The sequence below is a fragment of the Neovison vison genome, chromosome 9 (genome assembly GCF_020171115.1).
Source record: "Neovison vison isolate M4711 chromosome 9, ASM_NN_V1, whole genome shotgun sequence".
Lineage (NCBI taxonomy): Eukaryota > Metazoa > Chordata > Mammalia > Carnivora > Mustelidae > Neogale > Neogale vison.
In genome coordinates this window covers 97265863-97288729 of record NC_058099.1, presented here as the reverse complement: position 1 = coordinate 97288729, position 22867 = coordinate 97265863, and the positions used below count along the sequence as shown (strand labels likewise).

The 22867-nt window shown below is 43.2% G+C and overlaps 1 protein-coding gene across 4 annotated transcripts in view; it reads right to left on the bottom strand.

Annotated features, from left to right (window-relative positions):
• Nucleotides 1-22867, bottom strand: part of MFSD14B (major facilitator superfamily domain containing 14B) — an 85508-nt gene that overhangs the window by 11074 nt on the left and 51567 nt on the right. For all 4 annotated transcript variants that reach the window (XM_044266020.1, XM_044266018.1, XM_044266019.1 and 1 more), the window contains 4 exons: nt 15298-15425; nt 8421-8535; nt 2601-2819; nt 523-636 (listed from right to left, as the gene is read on the bottom strand). In XM_044266020.1, the coding sequence (XP_044121955.1) occupies nt 523-636; nt 2601-2819; nt 8421-8535; nt 15298-15425 (576 nt within the window). The remainder of the gene's footprint in view (nt 1-522; nt 637-2600; nt 2820-8420; nt 8536-15297; nt 15426-22867) is intronic.

Below are 22867 nucleotides of genomic sequence, written 5' to 3'. Positions count from 1 at the left end.
GGATTGCTCATAAAGGCAACGCCTGTCTGCACAATCCCAGAGAACTGAAGTAAGGAAACAGTTGGAAAGGGAGCTGGTTTTTAAACTGCCTTACGTCAACTGCCTTTTTGGGAGACAAGGGAGAGTTCAAACTTTTAGAGAGAAAAAGATCAGGGAGGGATTATTTTGATTCTTGCTTGTGACGTCTACAGCAGCGCTGAGTTATATGGCCTCTACTGAAGATGGCCCAGGTCAGATCAAACTTGCCCTCTCTCTGAAATTTAATGAAGATTTAAAACATTATGATAGATTTTGCTTATGCTAATTCTCAGGGAAATTTTTTCAAGAGTAAACACTTTATAATATTTTAAAATATCATATTAAAGTTTCCTCGACTGCTAATTATATGTCATGGCCTAGACTTACTATACTGGAAGCAAGTCCACATTTTTTCTGTATACGGTTTTCCCCAAAATAGTTTTAGACAGATCCTAACCTTTGGTTTTCTTCATGTTCTAAACCTACTAGGCACACACTACCCACCTGTCTGAGATAGAGAAAAAAACTTGAATACTGTCCAGCCTCAGGAAGGTATGAAAGAAATACGGTGATGCAAATTAATAAGACAGTAGAATCTTTTCCAACCTTCTTCAGTGACTAGGAATAAGCAGAAAGAGAAACACATCAACAGTCGGCCACACTAGAGTCACTGGCATTCCAGGACATGGGCTTCATTGATTTGTTTTTTTACGGTGGATTATGAAAATTGAAGGGATTACAAAAGTAGGGAAACATTAACTCTATGGTTACAAGTCCTCTAATTTCAAAGTTTTATGTTTGAAATATTATAGCTTAAAACCAAAATAAAAGGGATGCCTGGGTGGCTCAGTTGTTTTGAGCAGCTGCCTTCAGCTCAGATCATGATCCCAGCATCCTGGGATCGAGTCCCACATCGGGCTCCTTGCTTGGCGGGGAGCCTGCTTCTCCCTCTGCCTCTGCCTGCCATTCTGTCTGCCTATGCTCACTCTCTCTCCCTCTGACAAATAAATTTAAAAATCTTAAAAAAAAAAAAAAACAAAATAAAAAAAACCCCACAAATATTTGTTCATCTTTGTTAGCCATACTGGTTCACACCCTATAAATGGACGCTGACCAAACACTGCTTCAGAACGATTTAAGAAATTCTCCTCTCTCTCCTTCATTCAAAATACAATACTTTTAAATCCATAAACAGTTCAGGGTTTTTATAATGTATAAATTTACTATATTCTTTAAGATGTTAATACTCAATTTTCCTGTAAAACTGGTCGACAAATAAATATGCTCCCACCGCGGGTCAGTGACAACAAGAGTCTCTGACCAGTAACTTTTGAATGTTACAACTTTGTCTAAAAGTCCTTCTTACATTCCTTTTTACACAGAATTGCTGCTAAGATCAAAAGGTGTGTCGCTAAGTACTGGAGGGTGCTTCCCTGGACTCCAGGGTCACCGAAACTGCAACCTTCATATGATGCACAGCGGAACGGCTCATGTCTGCGGAGACCTGCTGCACAGACGTGACTGGTTCATTTACGGACGTTCCCGGCACGCGCTGCAGCAGCCCTGGAGGCGTGCTCGGGCGGCAGAGGACTGGGGCCGCAGAGTCCTCCTGCTTCACAGAGGAGCCGCCACACGTAACTTGAACACTGCGTGACAGGAAAGGGGGAAGCCGGCCGGAGCCCACAGGGCCGTAGCCGGGCCGCCTTCTCCATGTCTGCTATCACAGCACAAACAAAATGAGCAGGGTCCTCAGGCTGGGACCTGAGGGACCTTTTCAGAAAAGAATCTGATGAGTTATTTTCCTTTTTACACATTTTTCCTAAAAAGTCAATTTGGATTATTAAAAACTGCAGTCAAATCTCTGTTTTTTTCTGCACATATTTTCTTCAAGAACAATTTGAAGTCAGATGAGGTAGGAAAAAGGGAGGGATAGGATTCTTCTTCTCAGTACTTTTTCTATTTGTTAATAGGATCCTCCCCACCTCCCCCCCAAAAAAAAGCCTAAAATTTTTTAAAAGTTACAGAAAACAATCTGTTCAACCTGCACAATACAGGTTCAAAGCCTCTGGTCAAAGTGGATGTATATTAACAACCTAGAAAATAATTACTTTAGGCAGACCAAATCTATTCATCTTTTCTGAATTTAAGTGAATGAAAATGAACAATTCGAATGGCTACCTTCATTTTGTTTACAAAAAAAAAAAGTAAAAACAACCATGCAGTAAGAAAAAACATCTTCTCTACATTTGGAGGGACTAAGCGGACATTTTTTTCTCTCTTTTCTTAGGGTACCTACCACATGCTTGAATTAAAAATAAATTCCAGGGGCACCTGGGTGGCTTAGTCGGTGAAGTGTCTGACTCAGGAGACTGAGCGCCAAGTTGAGCTCCGTGCTGGGCATGGAACACACGAGACTGTATCTCTCATTTTCCTTTTGCCCATCCCTCTCTTCCTAATAAAAAAATTTTAAAAAGGAAAGAAATACAAATCCTACATATTCCTGGGCGCATAGACAACTTCAGTGCCTTACGGGCGATTAATTTTTTTTTCTATTTTTACTGGAGAAAGAAATGGATATTTACCGCAAACGGGTCAGCTTGTTTCCAAGAAATCTTAGCTCCCCAGGAAAGCGGTCTCATTTTCTCTGGCAGAGATTCTGGAACAGCCAGTAAGATGAAGCAGATGTCCAGAAGAGCCACCACTGTGGCCACCAGCACAACGAGGCTGTCTCCGTAACTGGCTGAAAGGTATGCTCCAATGGCCGGGCTGCTGACCAGACTGGCTGCAAAGGTGGCCGAGACCTGTGGAAAAGCACGCGCTCACCCAGAGTCCCACCTTCTACCATATACACCTGCAGAAAGCACACACTCAGCCCCATCACACCCCTGTTCCCGCTTCTTACACAGGGTCCCCCAGATGTACGGATGGCCATCCTTCCCTGGCTTTAAACAAAACAGAAGGAACGTGTTGCACGAACGTTTTAAGAATGAGAGAGAGTCATTTCCTTTTAAGGACTTGTTCACAAACTATGAACTAACTGGAGATATCCTGAGAAGCTACAAGAGTAAAAAAATCATCTTCGATTATCAGAAATAAAAATTGAGAAAAACTTCTCCATAAATAAAACATACACGTTAGTCTTCTTTAATTGGAAGACAGGGATGTGGGGAGAAAGGCATGGATAGGAAACGTCTGCAGGGCTGGGCCAACCCACAGATTACTCAGGGACTGTGCTGACCTCAGTCGAAAAATGTACCCTGTTTTACCATTTTATTGTTTGGTGACCATTTCATTAGCACAGAGAAGGGGGAAAAAAAATCCCTGATATTCTTAGAGAAAAAGGGCTGTTAGCAACAAAGAGATCTGTTGAGAGAGAGGCTGAAACTTTATTTAAACTGGAGATCCCTGAGCTCTTCGTTTCTGTCACTCCCCGCCTCCATCCTACCCCAGGAATCACAGAACCGCCTGATCACATTCACACCTAAGTCCACGTGGGGTCTCTTCATCACATGCTTTTCCTAATGCAGAAGCTTCCTCTATCTTGGAATGTACCCTGAATGCTCAGAAGCTTTAGGGTCAGAATGGACAGTCTCTAAATTATAACCAGACTGAGTACCAGAAATAGACGTATAAACTGGTTATCTAAACTTCTGAATGGATTTTAAAAGAAACCACTGAAGTCATTATGGTTAAAATTATGACACCTGGTTAGTCTATGACATTCTTCCTGCACCCATCACCCGCAAATGAATTTGAAAATACAATCTCTCTGAAATTCGTTTTATACTAAAAATACTACAGAAGGCAGAAATCCAATAAAAACTGGGGCACCTGGGTGGCTCAGTGGGTTAAAGCCTCTGCCTTCGGCTCAGGTCATGGTCCCGGGGTCCTGGGATCGTGCCCCGCATCAGGCTCTCTGCTCAGCGGGGAGCCTGCTTCCTCCTCTCTCTCTGCCAGCCTGTCTGCCTACTTGTGATCTCTATCAAATAAATGAATAAAATCTTTTAAAAAAAAAAAACAAAAAACTGGGGGAGAAAAGGACGCTTCCAGAATTCCAACTTGGGGAGCAGGAATTGGTTCAACATTTACTTGGTTCAGTGTTTACCAAGTACCCACTCTGTATCAGAAGAAGACAGAGCTCCTGCCCTGCAGGTTTTTCCTATTATTTTGAGAAGATGAGGGCTCTTACAGAAGTACATTATAAACTGCAATGACATGCAGGCTGCTAAGACAGCACTGCCACCGGGTCCTCCAGTGCTAACCACCTCATTTCTGCAAAAAATTCGTAAGTTTTCATTTTGTTAGTCTTCACATTTTTGTATGTAAACCAAAAATTTGTACTCAATGTACAAATAACAATAGAAAAGTAACTTTTTTTTTTTTTTAAGATTTTATTTATTTGACAGAGATAGAGCACAAGTAGGCAGAACGGCAGGGAGCCCAATGCGGGGCTCAATCCCAGGACCCCGAGATCATGACCTGAGTCAAACTAAGCCACCCAGGTGCCCTAGGTTAAATAACCTTTTATTTATTTATTTATACATTTTTTTTTTCAGAGTTCCAAAATTCACTGTTTATGCACCACACCCAGTGCTCCATGCAATCTGTGCCCTCCTTAGTACCCACCACCAGGCTCTTTCTTCCCACCCCCTTCCCTCCAAAACCCTCAATTTGTTTCTCAGTCTCCTCCTGATTTCCCCCAACTCTCTTAACCTCTCCATCTCCGAATGTTCTCTGTGTGATTCCTAAATAACTCTTAAATTCATATGATGAGCAAGAATGGGAGCCCTTTTCTAATCTTTCATTTTTCCAGCCAAAATGTGCATACAGTTAGACTTACAGCTGCTTCATTTCAACTGAAGCTGCTTTTCATAATCCCACAGCATTCCAAGTTTAAAGGATCTAACAATCACTTGAATTTAAAGAAGAAAACAAGAACTTGTTTCATCATTTGTCAAAATGACGTTTCTAAATCTACCATCATAATTGTTTTCTAGCCAAATGGACATTTTCTAAAACAAAAATTTTTCAATAACTCAAGATTTGGTCATTACAAACAATGGAATTAAATTTATTATCCTAGGACAATGATTTAATATATATGAACACACCTGATACATGAGTTTTGAATGGAAAATGACTGCATTCTACTAAGCTCCTCCTCAGAAAACCTGGGAAGGGCCACAGCAGCTGCTTCCGATGGACTGAGACTAACGCTCATCTAGAAATAACGCGCACGTCCGAACCACGGTCACTTTCTAATTCATCTTTCCCTTCCGTGTGACGCACCCTGCACACTGCTCTGAGGAAGTACCCTATTTTCTAGTATTTCCATAATTTCGTTATTTCTAAACTGCTACAGAGAAAACCTCAAACTGGCAGAGGCGGAAATCTTAGTGAGAATCCTTCTTCTAAGCTTTCAAAACAGAGTTTAAGAAATGAGTTTCGGGGGCACCTGGATGGCTCAGTCGGGTAAGTGTCCGACTCTGATTTCGGCTCAGGTCCTGGTCTCAGGGTCCTTGCCCAGCACGGAGTCTGCTTCTCTCTCTCTCTCAAATAAAATAAATCTTAAAAAAAAAAAACCAAAGAGCGTAGGACTTCAGATTCGGTGTATCTGAATCCGAGTCGAAAGCCCCGTAAAGGAGCACAGCGGGCACAGCAGGGCAGATGCGTCAGCACCGAGGCCAGGCCCGCAAGGCCTCCCTGCGCAGCCCAGACTTCACGGCCCCTCGGGCCCCTCCGAGGGGTCCCTCGGCGCTCCGAGTCCCTCCTCCGGCCGGTCTCTGGCGGCTGCGCCTCCGTCGTCTCCGCCCTGAGCGTAGCACCTGAGAGATGAGCTGCTTCAAAAACGGGAACAGTAAAACGTAGGGAGAGATTTCATGGTGAGAAATAGTAAGAATTTAAAGTGAAACTCTCTATGTAATAATAGTAAGTATTCTGGGAGCCAATTTAATCACGTGGAATATGGAAATGAAAGGAAAAAAGCTGGTGGCCAGGTTTCAAGTGTCAGGAAGGGCAGAGGGCGGCGGCAGCAAACCGCCCCCCCATCTCCTCAGGCTGTTCCTCTCCAGCAGCGGAGGCTCAGCACCTTCTGCAGGACTGAGTTTCTGGCTCTATGACCCCGCGAACTGCTGTGCAAAATGCTGTATCTTTTTAAAACTCAGAGCAGCCCTGTTACTTCGTCTGCACAGGTGCCTACATCCCTAACGGCCCTCACCCTCCGTGCGGCCCTGGAAATGCAGTTCACGGATCACGGACCTCCTCCTCGCCACCGCCCTGAAAGAACCGGCGCCGTCTTGGTGTACCGGGAGCTGCATGGAGGGAGGTGTACGTACTTGACACGTTCGTGAACGGATCTAGAACCCCAGCTAGACTTGCCGGTCTTGCAGATAACTGGCAGAAAATACTCCTGCAGGGAGGATTCCTGTAAGGAATAGCAGCCTGCAAACTTTCTTTTTTTTTTTTTAAGTTCTGTCATCTTAACATCTGACAACTTAGGGTACACATAAAGGTTAGTCACTGGCCAACATCCTGACTCCTATGACCAAGTTAGGGTTTGGGTTAAAAAAAAATGATGGGAAAGGAGTATCTCAATGGGTATTTCCCATCATGTAGAAAAGCTGCACAAACATGGTGAATGAGGCTTCTGGCCCTTTCTCAACGCTGCTGTTCCGAGCCACCATGCAACCCCCGGCCTTTGTGGAAGGCTCCTAGCAGCCTCTCCCGCTGCGCTCTGGCACCCATTCTGGAGACGGCGGCCGGAGACCAGCTCAGGATGTGGTAGGAGCGACCTTCTGGGCGGGAGGGCGGATGAAGGCGAGGGGAAAGCAGGCAGTAAGCAGGTGGAGGGGAGGTAGTGCGGGCAAAGAAGTCTTTAAACTAATGTCTGAAGTCAGCAAACGGAGAGCTGCTGCTGTGTCTTATGGAACAGCAGTGACTGGCCTCTGTACAACTAGGACCCCTCACTGTCTTCCAGGAAGTAGGATTCAAGAGAGAGAGAAAGGCGTGGGGAAAAGAAGTAACCCGGGTTTCTGGCCTTCAGTCCTCCTACAACTTGCTCCAGAACCCAGGCAGATTTTTCTTCATCCACCTTTTCTCACTGTAAACACTTCCCAACACGGGAGGCTGAGAGAAGAGCCCGGGGCACGCGGACGGGGAGAAGGCGCCACCCCAACTACACCCCTCTGCGCCAGACTATTCTGGGTGAAGGCAATGAAGACCCAGCAGGCTCAGGAAGGTTTCCAGAGATCAGACGAGATCCGGCCTGTTCAGGGTGTTATGGCCGTAGCCTCAGGGCAAGCTTTTTGGCTTCTCTTTCAGAGCCAGAAAGAATTTAGATAGGGGGCCTACCTTCCTAGATAACTGCCAGAGATAACTTTTTGTATCAGAAAGGTTTATTTGCATGGCATGGCAAATATTTATTTTCCAAACTTTTGCTCTCCTCCTCCTGTGAACGGTTTTCTTTCCCTCTGAAGCCCCAGGCCCCACCCCCCTTTCTCCTCAGCGCAGGATGGCACACCAGCTCCAACTGCCCAACTGCCTTTGGGTCTCTCAGGTCTTTGTGGAGCTCTGTACAAAATTAACCCCCCCCCCGTAATGTTTGATGTCAATTTAATTATGACTAGGGTAGCCAACGAACCTAGAAGAGAAGAAGGGAAAATGTCGCCCCTCAACAACTGCCACGTGCCTCAGCAAGTTCAGCCCCGGACACACACCCACAGACGCTCACAGGGCCTCTCCCTCCCCGCCCCCAGCCACTCTAGTCCTGACACTCTGACCTCAAGGGCTTCAGCCTGTCCTCTTGTACACGTCTGTCTTCCCCTGCAGAACCATGAAGCCATAATCCCACCTCAGAAAATTAGAAATGATTCTCTAATACTCAACTATCCAAAAACAAGGTCTCCTACAACTCGTGTCACGTACTCAACAACCATGTGCCGAAAAAATTCCTTTCTCTACAGTACCATCTGCCAAAGAAGCATCGAAGACACACAACCAGCAAAGCAATGCAGTTGACAGTGGGTTAGCAGGGCTGAGGTGCAGCATCTCTCGACTCCAACGAGCTTCGCAGGGACTTACGTGCTTAGCACCTGTTTATTATTTATATTTCCTCAAGAGATAAGCTAAAATAAACAAAGCAGATCAACTTCTGAAATAATTTTGCAGCTGACAACTCACACATTCCTGCCAAATTTCCCACCCTAAAGCCAGAGGATATATTACTAGTAATTTCCATCTTGCTATTTTCAACTTCATAAATCTCCTTTTAAAACTTCAATTGCTTTAGATTTTCTCTTATGTAAATCAGTATTTGTAGCTTATTTTAAATCTTACTTTCCAATACATTTTTAAATAGGATGCTAATCACTTCTCTGGTTAAAAAACATAAACTGTCCTCTTACCCATCCATAAGCAGTACTTCGCTCGTGTTCTTGAGTGACATCAGCTACATAGGCAAATATCACAGAGAATGTGACCGAGAAGACTCCAGACACAGAAATCATCGCAAAGTACCACCTATAAGAAGATTATTTTAATTACCAAGAGAAAGGTAGTATGCATACATTTTTATAATCAGAACCAAAGTATCATGTAAAGATTATAAACCAGGGACGCCTGGGTGGCGCAGTTGGTTGAACGACTGCCTCCGGCTCAGGGCGTGATCCTGGAGTTCCGGGATCGAGTCCCACATCAGGCTCCCAGCTCCATGGGGAGTCTGCTTCGCTCTCTGACCTTCTCCTCGCTCATTCTCTCTCTCACTGTCTCTCTCTCTCAAATAAATAAAATAAAATCTTTAAAAAAAAAAAAAAAGATTATAAACCAAAACATAAATCTAAAAACAAACACATGTATATGTATATTTAAAGATACAAAGGACAACTAATAAAATGATAAGATGGGGAAGAAGGAGAAACACACCAAGTCTGTAACTGCTTAAAGGGAGTCAGTACATGCAGCTGAAAAAAATGAAAGAGTAAGGGGATATGGTTTTAAAGGCAGCCAATAAAAGAGAAATAAGAACTAAAATTTTCCTGGCTTTAGCTAAGAAAAAGACACATACAGCAAATAACTTAAAAGAGCTACTACACAGGGGCGCCTGGGTGGCTCTGCTGGTCAAGTGTCTCCTTCGGCGCAGGTCATGATTTCCGGGGCCTGGGCCTCAGCCTCATGCGGGGCCCCTGCTCAGCAGGGAGCAAAACTCTCTTCTCCTTCTGCCCTTCCCCCCGCTCTTGCACACACATGCGCATGCTCGCTCTCTCTCAAAATCTTAAAAATAAGTAAAAGAGCTACATAAAAGCAGAAATCATAACAATATTAATGCATTTAAGACTAAAATTTCATTCACAGGCACAGATGCTTTAAAAAAAATCTAGTTAAGATACGACCAAACAAAATTCCACAGAACAAAATGTAGGGTTTATCCTGAGACATAAGGATATTTCAGTATTAGAAAATCTAATAATTATTATTAGAAATATATTATTAGAAAATAATATAAGGGGATCGGGGAAAAAATGGCAGGGGAGTAGGGGACTCTATTTCAACCAGTCCCCTGAATTTAGCTGGGTATCTACCAAACCATTCTGAACACTCACAAATCAGCCTGAGATGTAAGAATATATATCTGGATCTCCGCAAACAGTATCTCCAACAATCTCAAGGTATGAGGCGAGGAGGAGCCGTGATGCTGCGCAGACACTGGAAGATAAGCAGGAGGGAGAGGAAGCCGCCCTGCGCTGGCTGGCGCTGGGAAGGTGATTACCACAGGCGGCAAGAGCGCCCGGGGCTGGGAACCAGGTACAGACTGGTGGACCTGTGGTGGCCAGGAAGAGACTTGAGTGCAGGCCCCAGGCGTGTGGAACTGGGGGTGGCTTGTGGTTTTAGAAGCACAAAGGGCAGAGACATGCCCGTCCCCGGCTGTCACCACTGGGAGTTTTGCTGTGGGGTGCAGACTGCGGAGGCTGTGGGTTTTAGCAGTGCAGACAGAATCGGAGACAGTGTGGCCTGGAGAGCTCAGTGAAGAGCAGACTGCGATTTCTGTCTTGAGACAGAGGTTTGGATGTGGTCACTACTGCTCTGACTCTTGGAAGAAACGCAGAAAGCCGCCTGGGAAAGCAGCCATGGAACAAAAGCCCCCCAAAACCAGTTTTCACTGAGCCCACACCCCGCACCCCAACAGGGAGCATGGCAACTCTGCCCAAGCAGGGTTGCCTGAGTAACAGCCGCAGCACGCCCATCCCTAGAAGACAGGCTGGAAGAAGAGGCTGACAACCCTAAGGTCCCTATAAAACAGGTGCATCTTGCTTGGGTCGTGCTTAATACTTTGGACTCTGTACATTCCCTCAACCACCCCCCACAACAGAAGGACTAGTGGAGGAACCCCCAACAAAGGAAAGAATCAGAGATTGTGGCCTCTGCCACAGACCTAATGGATATGGATATAACCAAGATGTCAGAAACTGACATCAGAGCAACAATTATGAAGTCGATATTTAGGTTTGAGAAAAATATTAGCAAAGACATAGAATCTCTAAGAGCAGAAATGAGATCTAATCAGGCCAAACATAAAAATAATATGAATGAAATGCAGTCTACACTGGATACTCTGACTGCCAGGGTAAACGAGGCAGAAGAATGAACTATCTTTTGAAGCAGTGATCAAAAACCTCCCAAAAAACAAGAGTCCAGGGCCTGATGGATTCCCAGGAGAATTCTACCAAATATTTAAAGAAGAAATAATACTTATTCTCCTGAAGCTGTTTCAAAAAAAAACAAACAGGAGGAAAACTTCCAAACTAATTCATGAGCCCAGCATTACCCTGAGCCCCCAAAACAGGCAAAGACCCCATCAAAAAGGAGAATTAAAGACCAAGATGAACATGGATGCCAAATACTCAACAAGATCCTAGGGGCGCCTGGGTGGCTCAGTGGGTTAAAGCCTCTGCTTTCAGCTCAGGTCATGATCCCAGGGTACTGGGATCAAGCCCCATCTCGGGCTCTCTGCTCAGCAGGGAGCCTGCTTCCTCCTCTCTCTCTGCCTGCCTCTCTGCCTACTTGTGATCTGTCAAATAAATAAATAAATCTTAAAAAAAAAAAAAAACAAAAACCAAGATCCTAGCCCGCAGGATCCAACTGTACATTATCCGGGATGCCTGGGTGGCTCAGTTGGTTGGACGACTGCCTTCGGCTCGGGTCATGATCCCGGAATCCCGGGATCGAGTCCCACATCAGGCTCCCAGCTCCATGGGGAGTCTGCTTCGCTCTCTGACCTTCTCCTCGCTCGTGCTCTCTCTCACTGTCTCTCTCTCAAATAAATAAATAAATAAAATCTTTAAAAAAAAAAAAAAGGATTATCCATCACAGCCAGGTGTGATTTATTCCTGGGCTGCAAGGGTGGTTCAACATTCACAAATCAATCAGTATGACACACCAGTAAGAGAAGAGACAAGAATCATATGGTCCTCTCAATTGATGCAGAAAAAGCACTTGACAAAGTACAGCATCCTTTCCTGATTAAAAGTCTTCAGAGTATATAGATAGAGGGAACATTCCTCAAATTCATAAAAAACACCTATGAAAAGCCCAAAGCGAGTATCATTTCAATGGGGAAAAGCTGAGAGCTTTCCCTTAAGATCAGGAACATGACAAGGGTGCCCATGCTCACCACTTTCCTTCAATATAGTACTAGAAGTCCTAGCAACAACAATCAGACAACAAAAGAAATAAAAGGTATTCAAATTGGCAAAGAAGTAGTCAAACTCTCATAGCAGATGACATGATACTTTATGTGGAAAACCCAAAAGACTCCATGTCCCAATTACTAGAACTCATAGAGCAATACAGTAATGTGGCAGGATACAAAATCAGGGCACAGAAATCAGTTGCTTTTCTATACACTGATAATATAACTGTAGATTCAGAAATTTAGAGAATCGATTCCATTTATAACAGCACCAAAACCCCTAAGATACCTTGGAATAAACCTAACTAAAGAGGCAAAGGATCTATACTCAAGGAACTACAGAATACTTATGAAAGAAACTGAAGAAGACACAAAAAGATGGAAAAACTTTCCATGCTCATGGACTGGAAGAATAAACATTGTTAAAATGTCTATGTTGCCCAAAGCAATCTTTCAACCCCTATCAAAATAACATTGGCATTTTTCAAAGAGCTAGAACAAACAATCCTAAAATTTGTATGGAACCAGAAAAGACCCCCAAATCACCAAGGAAATACTGAAAAAGATAAACAAGCTGGGGCATCAGGTTGCCTGATTTCAAGCTACATTACAAAGCTATGATCACTAAGACAGCATGGTACTGGCACAAAAACAGACACACAGATCAATGGAACAGAGTAGAGAGCCCAGATATAGACCCTCAACTCTATGGTCAACTAATCTTTGATAAAGCAGAAAAATATCCCATGGAAAAAAGACAGTCTCTTCAATAAATGGTGCTGGGAAAACTGGACAGCTATATACAGAAGAAGGAAACTAGACCATCCTCTTACACCGTACACAAAGATAAGTTCAAAATGAATGAGAGACCTCAACATGAGACAGGAATCCATCAAAATCCTAGAGAATAACATAGGCAGTAACTTCTTCGACATCGGCCACAGCAACTTCTTGCAAGATATGTCTCTGAAGGCATGGGAAACATAAGTGAAAATGAACTTTTAGGACTTCATCAAGATAGAAGTCTTTTGCACAGCAAAGGAAAGAGTCAACAAAACAAAGAGGCAACCCATGGAATGGGAGAAGATATTTGCAAATGATACTACAGATAAAGGGCTGATATCCAAGATCTATAAAGAACTTTCCAAACACCAAAAAAAAACAAATTTTCAAGTCAAGAAATGGGCATAAGACATGAACAAACAGACACTTCTCCAAAGATGATATACAAATGGCTTACAGACACATTAAAAATGTTCTATATCATGAGCCATCAGGGAAATTCAAGTCAAAACCACAATGAGATACCACTTTAGTCAGAAAGGCTAAAATTAACAAGGTAGGAAACAACAGACATTGGTGAGGATGTGGAGAAAGGGGAACCCTCCTACACTGTTGGTGGGAATGCAAGCTGGTGCAGCCACTTTGGAAAAACAGTAGAGGGGCGCCTGGGTGGCTCAGTGGGTTAAAGCCTCTGCTTTCAGCTCAGGTCATGATCCCAGAGTCCTGGGATGGACCCCCGAGTTGGGCTCTTTGCTCAGCAGGGAGCCTGCTTTCCTTCCTCTCTCTGCCAGCCTCTCTGCCTACCTGTGACCTCTGTCTGTCAAATAAATTAAAAAAAAAAAATTTTTTTTAATTAAAAAAAAAAAGAAAGAAAAACAGTAGAGGTTCCTCAAGAAGTTAAAAGCAGAGCTGCCCTATGACCTAGCCACTGCACTACTAAGTATTTACCCCAAATATACAGATGTAGTGAAAAAAAAAAAGGGGCACATTCACCCAATGTTCACAGCAGCAATGTTACAACAGCCAAACTGTGGAAGGAGCTGAGATACCCTTCAGCAGACGAATGGATAAAGAAGATGTGGTGTGTATATACAGTGGACTACCACACAGCCATCAGAAAGGGTGAACACCTACCTCTAAATCAACATGGATGGAACTGGAGGGGATTTTGCTGAGTGAAATAAGTCAAGCAGAGAAAAACAATTATCATACGGTTTCATTTATATGTGGAACATAAGGAATAGCATAGAGGACGTTAGGAATAGGAAGGGAAAAATGAAGTGGGGGAAATCAGAGGGGGAGACAAACCATGAGAGACTATGGACTCCAGGAAACTTAGGGTTTCAGAGGGGAGTGGGATGGGGGACGGATTAGCTTCGTGATGGGTATTAAGGGCACGTATTGCAATGAGCACTGGGTGTTATACGCAAACAGTGAATCATGGAACACTGCATCAAGGACTAATGACTAATGATGACCAACTTAGCATAACAAAAATTTAAAAAAAAAAAAGAAAATCTATTAATATAATTCTTCATAGTAACAATATTTTTCAATTCACTGAACACTCAAATGATGAAACATTACAATATTTGCTTTATATACATGAGATGTTAAGTCCATTATCACTTTTACTTAGCATTATTCATTAATCAATATAAGCAAAAGCAACAGTATGAAAATGGGAAGGGAAGAGGCAAAATCAGTGGAAAATCTAACAAAAAAACATTTTAAGATATTGAGAGGACATTAAAAAAAGCCCTCATTTATTGGAAAAGCATGGAAAAGCACGACTTGTTCTCGGAAAGACTCAATAATTATTTAATAAAAATTCATCATCTCGCAGAAAATAAAAGGACCCACTAAACCAACATATTTATAATGTAACAAATGCTGATATAAAATTATCTTATGATCAAATAAGGACATTTTCACATGATCCAAAAAAGAAATATTAATGCATTAACACACACACACACACACACACACACACACACACCTTTTCATTTTAAGGTGTGTTCTTCACAACTTAGGACGAGCAGCTCAGCAACAGAAATTTTGGCCAAATACCATATTCTGGAACCAAGAAAAACAACTAAGGTACAGCTCAGGTGCAAATTCCAAACCATCTTTGGTATTTAGTTATAAGTATTCTCTCCCTATTTATCAAGAAAAAATAAGATCAAATTCACATTATGATTTAGAACAGTCTCTTGGTCTCACTACCGTGTACTCAAAAGTGACTCGTGTCTATTGATGTAAACTTTTTTCATCGGGGCCCTAGAGAGCAGTGAATGAGATGACAACACATCTGCAGTCAGCTGAGCCAAAGGGGTGACTACAGGGACTGTCAGCCCCTCCCAGGACCCAATCCTTTAACTGACCTGATGGCAACACTGAACACTCAAATGATGAAACATTACAATATTAGAGACTGCTCTAAGAGACTGCTCTTAGAGACTTTTTTTTTTTTTAAGATTTTTATTTATTTATTTGACAGAGAGAGATCACAAGTAGGCAGAGAGGCAGGCAGAGAGAGAGGTGGAAGCAGACTCCCTGCTGAGCAGAGAGCCCGATGCGGGGCTTGATCCCAGGACCCTGGGATCATGACCCAAGCCGAAAGCAGAGGCTTTAACCCACGGAGCCACCCAGGCGCCCCCCTTAGCGACATCTTTAAACATCTTGGAGCCCAAATCGGCTTTCAGTATTACCAAAGAATTCAAATATAAATACAAGTATCGATTGCTTTGAAATGGTTAAGAAATGCTTTGCAGACGTATCCTTCACATGTGACCCAAAACAAAGCCACTCACCGAGGGCTGATCCTCATCAGTGGAATTGGGAAGCAGGTGAAGAACACGGTGCCGAGGAGAAAGGGTTTCCTCCCCCACACATCAGACAGAGCGCCTATGAGGGGGGCACTCAGAAAAGACAGCAGGCCCTGGATGGGAAAGCAGAAACAAAGGTCAAATTTACAATGTGGTCCCCCAATCACTTGTAATTCTTACTTTCTGAATGCTCCAATTTATTTCACTGGCCCCAAAACAGACTAATTTGAAACATTAAATATAAAGTGTCATTTAAAAACATTCTAATGAAATAAGTCAAGCAGAGCAAGACAATTATAATATGGTTTTAGACATATGTGGAACACAAGGAATAGCACGGAGGACCACTGGGGAAGGAAGGGAAAACTGAAGGGGGAGCAATCAGAAAGCGAGAGGAACTATGAGAAACTATGGGCTCTGGGAAACAGTGGAGGGTTTCAGAGGGGAGAGAGCAGAGGGACAGGGTAGTTGGGTGATGGGTATTAAGGAGTGCGCCTACTGCAACGGGCACTGGGTGTTGTACGCAATTAATGAATCACTGAACACTACATCAAAAACTGATGATGTACTACACAGTGGATAACTGAACAATGAAAATCCCTACATCATTACAAGACAGCCCATTAGCATGGTCTAACTGCCCAGAGCAGTCAATTTACCATTACAATTTCACTTGTTTATTGCCCAAATAAAAACAGGACTGGAAATGAAAAAAACAAAAACAAAAACAAAAACATCCTAACGAATTTCTAAGCATGCTGTTAGAAAATGGAAAATGGCCGGGGGGGGGGGAGCTTATTTTTCTGGAGAAGCAGTGATATGAAGTATGTACACCTACAGATGGCCCATGAGATGAACACACACCAAGCATGCAGGAAGAGGCCAGAAACTTAATTACATGCATAGCTCCAAATCATGTGCTGCAGTGAAGACACTTTCTTGCCCACTTGGCCCCGACCCTGACCCTCCCTACAGGATGTGCTCCCCTTATGAGCTGCAAACGTTGGTTGGATCCCTTCTTTAAACCCTGGTCTTGGGTGGTCTTGGGGCACCTGGGTGGCTCAGTCACTTAAGCGTCCGACCGTTGGTTTCAGCTCGGGTCATGTTGGAATCCTGAGACTGGGCCCTGCATCGGGCTCTGAACTCAGTGCAGGGACTGCTTAGAGTCTCTCCTTCTTCCCTCTCTGCTACTCCCCCTCATTCATACTCGCTCTAAAATAATAATAAAAAATCTTTAAAACCCTGCCATAGCCTCCACTGTGCACAGATTAAAATTTTTCAGCGGGCACTTATGGGTGAAATAATGAGTTTCTGAACTTAGCTTTTATTAAAAAAATTAAGTAGGGGAAAACTGAAACAGAGGAGACAAGAGTAGGAAAATGTTGATAAATAATGAAACTGGGTGGTAAGTTCATGGGTGTTCATTATACTTCCTGCTGCTCTGTATCTGAAATTGCTCAGCATTGCATACACACAGTACCCTCCAAAATCCGGCACCTAATGCACATTCTGTGCTTTGGCTATATGTAGTACTTCTTATTCTGATATGCCCTTTTCCTTTGTGCCAACGGGACTTCGCTGTGCCTGCATACACTTCCCACACTTGAGACTTCACACAATGTTTTAAAATATGCCATTTTTAAACAAAAAAAATGAGAAGGCGGGATGGCTGGGTGGCTTAGTCCCTTAAGCGTCTGCCTGTGGCTCAGGTCATGATCTTGGGGTCCTGGGATTGAGTCCCACATCAGGCTCCTTGTTCAGTGGGGAGCCTGCTTCTCCCTCTGTCTGCCACTCCCCTGCTTGGGCTCTCTCTCCCTCTCTCTTTGAAAAGTAAATAAATAAAATCTTTTAAAAAGGCCAAATATTAAAGAAATATTTAAAGTAACACAGTTTTTACAGAAAAAAAATGCTGTCTTCCAGATTATGGATTTTAAATGGTAATTTATCCATTAAAAATATTATTTTAATCAAATTCTTAGTAACAGCAATAGATACTGAAAACACCTTCTGGGACAACATACCCCCCCCTTTTTAAAAGATTTTATTTATTTATTTGAGAGCGTGAGAGAGAGAGCACGAGAGGGGAGGTCAGAGGGAGAAGCAGACTCCCCGTGGAGCTGGGAGTCCAATGCGGGACTCCATCCCGGGACTCAAGGATCATAACCTGAGCTGAAGGAAGTTGCTTCACCAACTGAGGCACCCAGGCACCGGACCGCCTTTTTAATAAAGATTCTAACATATAATCTCATGCAGCTGACCCCTGAAGAACACAGTTTGGGGCACCAACACCCTCTACATCATGTGGCCAAAAATCCACATATGGGGGCACCTGGGTGGCTTAGTCGTTAGGTGTCTGCCTTCACCTCAGGTCATGATCCCAGGGTCCTAGGATCAGGCCCCACCTCAGGCTCCCTGCTTCTCCCTCTTCCTCTGCTTGTGTACTCTCTCAAATAAATCAAATCTTAAAAAAAAAAACCCACATATAATTTTTGACTTCCCCAAAATTAAACTGTTGACCAGAAGCTTTATCAATAATGTAAACAGTTGATCAATGGTATTTTGTATATTATTTGTATATTTTATGTATTACATACCGTATTCATAAGCTAACGAAAAGAAAATGTTAGAAAGATCATAACCAAAAATACATGACAACCAAAAGAAAAAAACAGTCTGCAAGTGAACCCATGCAATTCAAACCTGGGTTGTTCAAGGTCAACTGTACTTGGCTCTTTGGAAAACATGAATTTCTAAAAATCACTTTTCCTACGCCAGAGTGATGTCTTTACTACCCGACCTGGCCCCAGATGCTATCAGGCCACATTGTGAGAGCAACAGACTGAGGGTATTTGTACCCTGACAGAATCTGCAAATGAGAACAAAATGTTTAAAAAGTAACACCAAACAGACCCCAGACCCCTTTTCTGGATCAGGAATACCACTGATTCTCATTACCACAGCGGTTATGTTCTATAAGGTTGCGAGAAACACTGAACTAGAGAATGTGGAGCCACTGCTCCTCAGCTTCCTGTAAGGCTCTGGTCACCTAATTCCATGAACTGATCAATACACAACCATGATTTATGTGTGTTTCTTTTAAAGACACTATCCTTAATATACATTGTTGACTGCTGAACACTGAACTCTAAATCAACAGCACCATGACTCATGCCTTGAATGAGGCTCATGTGACAGTATATTCTCCGTAAGGCACATCACAACCTCCCACGCTTAAAGATACTAGTCAGCACTGCTGCACTACCCTTGGGTACATTTTAAATAGCCAAATCACCAACAAAAGACACGAAGATGCAAAAAACGTGGCACTAAATGGACCACAAGGACACAGGTACAGAGTAAAACCTCAAACAGACAGAAATTCCAACTCAGCTAGAAATGAGGGGCTGGTACCTGACACTCTCCCTCACCCAGGGGGGCATGAATGACCACGGAAGCACTGTGCTGATCTGGCGTCACAGATAAACTCACTGAGTAGGTGGATTTGCAAACATGAAATCCAAACATAATGAGGACCAGTGGGTACTATGCTGTCCCAGCCCAACCAGTACGAGATGCAACACGGTGTGTCGGAGTCTGGGTGCAGACGGGAAAATTCACCAACGGCTCACACAGTCGCTACAGTTAGTTAACTTCCCAGCAGACGTGGGTATGTACGGTGGCATAATTAATTGGCCAGTATTTTTTTTTTTTTTTTTTAAGATTTTAATTTAACTGGGGCGCCTGAGTGGCTCAGTGGGTTAAAGCCTCTGCCTTCAGCTCCAGTCATGATCTCTGGGTCCTGGGATCGAGCCCCATATCGGGTTCTCTGCTCAGCGGGGAGCCTGCTTCCTCCTCTCTCTCTGCCTGCCTTTCTGCCTACTTGTGATCTCTGTCAAATAAATAAAATAAAGATTTTATTTTACTTACTTGACAGAGGGAAAGAGGGCGGGGTATAAGCTGGAGAAGCAGCAGGGGGAGGGAGAAGCAGGCTCCTCACTGAGCAGGACCCCGGGAGCATGACCCGAGCCAAAGGCAAACACTTAACCAACGTAAGCCACTCAGGTGCCTTGGCCAGTATTTCTGCCGTGACTTTTCGGCTCTAATTAGAGTTTATCGTTCAACTAAATGCAATTACCCAAGTAACATTTTTTTTCCAAGTAACATTTTAAAGCATACATAGAATGACAAATAAAACTTACCTGAAGCAAACACACATGAATTTTACGCTTAATATAGCCATCATAAAAGTTTTAAGCATACGTTTTCCTTAACATATGCAGTTGGCAAATATTTGACTGAAACAGTTGGGTCAGTATTTTTAAACCTAAGAATATTTTTTGTTTTCTTTCAAATAGCATAATTAACTTTACAAATGAATGTGAGGGAGCAATGGCTTCACAGAATAGAGTACAAAGTCATTTAACTACTTCTGAAAATTTTCACTTTTCCTTGAAAAGGTTCACATACTATGACAAATTTTCAGTATTCTTTAATAAGCTATGAGGAACTTGCAACATGTAGACCTGTTGCCCCCAAATTAGATTTGTTCATTTTCTAGATTCTAGATCAATTTTAGATTTGTTCAATTTCTCAGTTCTTAAAAGATCAGAGAAAATCATACACTAATGGAACTGTGTTTTTATTTGTGTAATTGACCAGAACAAATATTTTCACGCAAAAACAGTATTAACACAGGGTTACCTCTCTGACTTAGGGCCGGCCCACTGAGACCCCGCACAGTACAGAGCTCCCTTTCAGAGGGTACACGTCAATCAATGCAAGAGGGCAAATGAGAAATGTGACACATAAAGTGATTTTAATTCGATTAAAGTTTGGAAAAGTGAAACTGCAAAGCTGGAGAAGGGTCAAAGAACAGTTGGTGCCAGAGCCTTCAAGGAAATAATGATACGGGCAGGAAGGCTAGGGCGTGTTGTTTTGTTCTGAGGTAAAGGAGCAAAGTAGGAAAGAGTCACTAAAAGAAATAAATAAAAAGCAGATGAAAGTGAAATTGTTTTGAATAAAATATAAGTTGACTTTTCCTACTTACAAGTAGTAGGTCCCTACTTCAAATCCTGACTCCAGAAAGCTCAGTGTACGTTCTAAAGTAGTTAACAGTAACAGCTAGGATCCACATATGCCAGACTCTTCCACACCTTCCACACACGTGTCCTGACGCTGCGACTTGGCACTATCAGGGTAAGCAGCTAGCCCGAGGCTCGTAAGCAGCAGAGGCAGGTTTCGGCTCAGATGTGAGGTGGCTCCAGAACCCGAGTCCCAACCCATAAGTCCACAATTCAAACCAATTCTTAATGTGTTAACATTCAGGGTCTCCAACCTAAAGCACACGTCTTTCCCACTTGTGGGTACTCTTATGTTTATTTTATTTTAAAGATTTATTTATTTTGGGGGCTGGGGGAAGAAAGCACACAAACAGGAAGGACAGAGGATCCCAGGCAGGCTCTATGCTGAGTGTGGAGGCTGATGCAGGGCTTGGTCCCCCAACTATGAGACCATGACCTGAGCTGAAACCAAGAGCGGAATGCCTCACTGACTGTGCCACCCGGACGCCCCACAGCTAATTTATTAAATGGATGAATTAGCAGTCTACCATGAAAAGACTGTACTTAAAACATGAAGTCACTTCTCAAGTAGGTTGTCTGACAATTGTATTTGCAGATAATAAAAAGGATAATCTTTAAATTTTTGTCCAAATTAAGAATTATTCCGTGTGTGTGTGTGTAGGGAAACCAATCTGTACCTACGAATATCAAAGAGTAGCGTGAGGGAACTTTAAAGATATCTTGTTTTTGACTCTTTAATTCTTAAAAACATCAACTGAGAGGCGCCTGGGTAACTCAGTCAGTTAAGCATCTGACTCAGTTTCGGCTCAGGTAGTGATCTCAGGGTTGTAAGATGGAGCCCCGCGGCAGGGAGTCTGCTTGAGATTCTCTCTCTCTCTTTGCCCCTACCCTCACTTGTGCGCACTCCCTCTCTCAAATAAATAAACCAAAAAAAAAAAAAAAATCAAAAGTTTCCGTGTTTACTTATGCTAAGCTACTATTGCTGATTTAATTCATTTAAATAGCAGAATGAGACAGATGAGCAGCAGCTCCGGGCACTGCAGAAACTTGACATATTAAATATCCCTGGAAGAGCATCCTGGCAGAGGATCTACCTGCCATTTCCTTAATCAAAGTTGATGGTCAAGTCTAGACTGAGAAGGAGCACATCTGCATGTGAACCCCTGTGGCCACCCCATTAGCTGGCCTGCTGGGCCTTCTACTTTTTCCCCTTCCCCCAGCCTTCACTATGATGTCGAAGCTAGACCAGATCATCACTTCCTGCTTTAGCGCCACCCTCTTCCTACTGATCACTCTAGGCATAAAACCCTGGACACATGACCTGCTGAGTCTGGGACACTGATATGTGTACTTTTGTCATAAATATAAAACATAGCTGCTGAAGAAAAAAGTTTCAAAAAGTTACAAGGCAAACGTCAGGTCATCAGACCAATTGGTTTTGTTTTTGTTTTTGTTTTTTTGAAAGATTTTTATTTATTTATTTGACAGACAAAGATCACAAGCACGCAGAGAGGCAGGCAGAGAAAGGGGAGGAAGCAGGCTCCCCGCTGAGCAGAGAGCCCGACACGGGCCTCGATCCCAGGACCCCGAGATCATGACCCGAGCCGAAGGCAGTGGCTTAACCCACTGAGCCACCCAGGCGCCCAGACCAATTGGTTTTAATGATGAAAATGATTACAGTCAGTCCACCTGCTGCTATCAACCAGCAGTCATAACGAGACTTCACCTGCCAAGTCATACCTGGCTCTCAGTCTGATATGAAATTTTTAAAAAATCTTTTTCTTTTTTTGTTAAGATTTTATTTATTTATTTGACAAAGAGAGATCACAAGTAGACAGAGAGGCAGGCAGAGGGAGAGAGGGAAGCAGGCTCCCTGCTGAGCAGAGAGCCCGACTGCGGGACTCGATCCCAGGACCCAGAGATCATGACCTGAGCTGAAGGCAGTGGCTCAACCCACTGAGCCACCCAGGCGCCCTGGTGTAACATTTCTGACAAAGTGTAGCTACAACTACTGTGAGCTGTCACCTTGGCTAGGCTATAGCACCCAGTTGTTTCATCAAATGTAGTGTGGGGGTTCCTGTGAAGGTTATTTTGTTGCCATTGGTTTTAAGTAAAGGGTATCACCCTCAACAATATGGGGAGAGGCTCGTCCAATTAGCTGATGGCCTTAACAGCAAAAGCTGAGGTTTCCAGGAGAAGAATGAGTTCTGCCTTAGGACGGACTATAGGATCAACTCTTGCCTGAGTTCAGCCTGCCCGACAAATTTCAGACTTGCTAACCCCAAATCATCCGAGTCCATTTCTTAAAGTAATTCTTTTTTTTTTCTTTTTTCTTTTCTGTATTTGTTTTTTTCCCCCAATTTATTTATTTTCAGAAAAACAGTATTCATTATTTTTTCACCACACCCAGTGCTCCATGCAAGCTGTACACTCTATAATACCCACCACCTGGTACCCCAACCTCCCACCCCCCC